The sequence below is a fragment of the Chiloscyllium plagiosum genome, chromosome 8, assembly GCF_004010195.1.
Source record: "Chiloscyllium plagiosum isolate BGI_BamShark_2017 chromosome 8, ASM401019v2, whole genome shotgun sequence".
NCBI lineage: Eukaryota > Metazoa > Chordata > Chondrichthyes > Orectolobiformes > Hemiscylliidae > Chiloscyllium > Chiloscyllium plagiosum.
In genome coordinates this window covers 106,793,110-106,795,851 of record NC_057717.1, presented here as the reverse complement: position 1 = coordinate 106,795,851, position 2,742 = coordinate 106,793,110, and the positions used below count along the sequence as shown (strand labels likewise).

The following is a 2,742-nucleotide window of genomic DNA, read 5'->3' as shown; positions in this document are numbered from 1 at the left end:
TGATCTCTCTTGTTCCCCCCTCACTCTCTTCCCTTGTGCTGTTCTTTCTCGTTCCCCCCTCCCCACGCTATTCTTGCTGGTCCCTTTAATCATTTTGTGATTTGTCAGGAATTTGATCGCAAAGTGAATCAAAGGCGATATAAAAGATCAACAAATTCTAGTGTCTGAATTCACACCCTTTACCTACAGATGGTTCATTTCTTTGTGCCTATTTTCTCAAACCCATCACATCTTGGACAGTTCTGTCAGTGTATGACTGAGTGTGCTTGGAAGAAGTGGACGCTGTTTAATTCTGGTTTCTTATTGTAATTATACTTTAGCTGTTAACTGTTTTTGCCACATGTTTAAAGAATAAGTCTTTATATAATAAAGGAATTATTTTTCAGTTGTTCAAAATCATTTGGTTGATCGCTCTTTTCCAAAGAGACTATCTATTGTAGGGATTATACTGACATTTTACACTTGTAGTACGGCTCATGGGATGGTCTGCCTTGCTTATCAGGTCGCAGAGGTTAGTGATTAACGCAGTGGCATTGACTGAGAGCTGTGTAAAGACTGCAAAGATCAGAATCCCAGCTGCAGCTTCTCACAATCTCAATATCTGGGATGTAGGACTGGGTCTAATACTTACAAATTTGCAGATGACTAATTAGATGTGAACATTATTCTGTACTGGGCAGTTACTAGGCTCCAGTCAGAACTGAAGAACATACAAACTCATTGCATGCTGTAATCCAACAGGGAGGCTTTATTCCGAAGCTCTGTACTCTGTAAGGACTCGAAACAAGTCTGAACAAGCCTGACTGCTGATTCAGAGGACTCACCTCTTAAAGCGACACTGTTCCTAACATAACATCCCACAACTACAACATCGAACCAATGTGAGCTACCAGGTGGATAGAAAGAGGCTTCAAGGGGATTTGGACAAATCGAGGGAATGGGCAAGAGTGTCGGAGATGGAATGGAATGCGGATCAGTATGAAGTCATTCACTGTGGTCACAGGAACAAAGGTGATCTTTGAAATAGTTATTACTGACGTCAGACTGGACCCGAATACCCTTGTTTACAACTTACTAAAATCTCACATGCCAGTACAACAGGTACGGGGAAGATAAATGCTATGCTTGCCACCACTGCAAGGGGATCCAAGTCCCGGAGTAAGTAAGTCTTGGTGCAGTTGTAAAGCGCCTGGTGAGACCCTACCTGGAGTATTATATGCAGCTTTGATCTTATCTAAGGAAGAATATACTTGTCAGAGACAGAGTGCAACTGAGGTTCTCCAGAATGACCCTTTGGTTGGCAGGATTGCCTGATGGAGTCATATAGCACAGAAACAAACCCTTCGGTGCAATCAGTCCATGCTGACCATAACCCCAACTAAATAATGAGTTAACTACCAAGGAGTCCCACCTCTCTACTCCTGGCCCATATCCCTCCAAACTTTTCTATTCATGTACTTAACTAAATGTCTTTTAAACATTGTAACTGTCCCCACATGCACCATTTCCTCAGGGTAAAGCGAAATTAAAGATCAATAGTTCCCTCATGGTTTGAAAAAAATGAGTGACTTCATTGAAATTTGCAAAATTCTTACTGAGAGTGACGAGGGATATGGAGAGGTTGTTTTCCCTGGCTGACGTTCCAGAACCAGGGAATTCACCTGATAAAGGGCAGACCATGTATGACCGAGATGAGGAGCAATTCCTTGCTCAGAATACAGTGAGTCTTTGGAATTCGTCACTCCAGAGGGCTGTAATCATTGAGAAGAAATCGGTACATGTCTGGACACGAATAACATCAAATGAGATAGTCCAGGAAATTAGCAGTGAGAGGGCAAGTGGGAGGGAGAGGGAAGAGAACGTGCAGGATGATGCGCTGTCTAGTCCCGATGGGGGTCATTTATTAAAGCTGTCAGGCCACAGAGAAAATGTTTCTCCAGAGACAGGTCTCCACTGTGAAAGCTGCCCTCAATCTGATCCCTCCACACTAACTCAGGGAAAGGCAGCAGTTTATCAGCATCCACCAGCAATGATAAAGAAACACCAACCCACTCACTTTAAAGCTATGGATGAGATCTTTCTCAGCAAATCATAAGCTTTAGTTACAAAATACGAATTAACTACCAAGGAATGTACTGCAGGCTGTTGGCAGGTTTAACAGGGTGACTGCTAACATATTCAGAGGAACCTCGATTATCCGAAAAACATTGGTGGGGACTATTTTGTCAGATATTTGAAAGTTTGGCTAACCAAATGCCAGATAACACAGTTTAGCCAAGCATCAGGACCTTGTGATCTTGCTGAATAATCCGAAATTCAGATAATCGAATGCCGGATAATCAAGGCTCCTCTGTAGACAGAATGAGCCTTCCTACCTTTGGTCACGGGGAACCATAATTATAACCAATCCCAGCACAAACATCCTCCCCACAATGGTCATGTCCAAACAAACCAGCACCAGGGACAATCACTACATACCTTTCGGTACATCTTCCCCTTTATCGGCTTTCCCTTTTTCCAGCTCGTCTTCATTATTGTCACTGAAAATCAAACACAACACTTTCGGTAAAATACTTGACAGGTTTACCACCCCCACTCCCCGTGACCGCCCCGATCCCAGCAAACAGCCAGATCCCTCTCCCCATGAGACACTGCAATGGGCAGCCAAGAATCCCCCCCACCCAGTGCAGTGTCCCCTCGCTCTCTCCCCCCCCACCCCGCTGCAGTGTCCCTCGCTCTCTC

At 44.1% G+C, this 2,742-nt stretch overlaps 1 protein-coding gene across 5 annotated transcripts in view; it reads right to left on the bottom strand.

Moving 5' to 3' along the window:
• The window catches only part of gtf2f1 (general transcription factor IIF, polypeptide 1), a 42,511-nt gene that overhangs the window by 17,991 nt on the left and 21,778 nt on the right, over positions 1-2,742 (bottom strand). For all 5 annotated transcript variants that reach the window (XM_043695063.1, XM_043695064.1, XM_043695061.1 and 2 more), the window contains exon 9: positions 2,479-2,540. In XM_043695063.1, the coding sequence (XP_043550998.1) occupies positions 2,479-2,540 (62 nt within the window). The remainder of the gene's footprint in view (positions 1-2,478; positions 2,541-2,742) is intronic.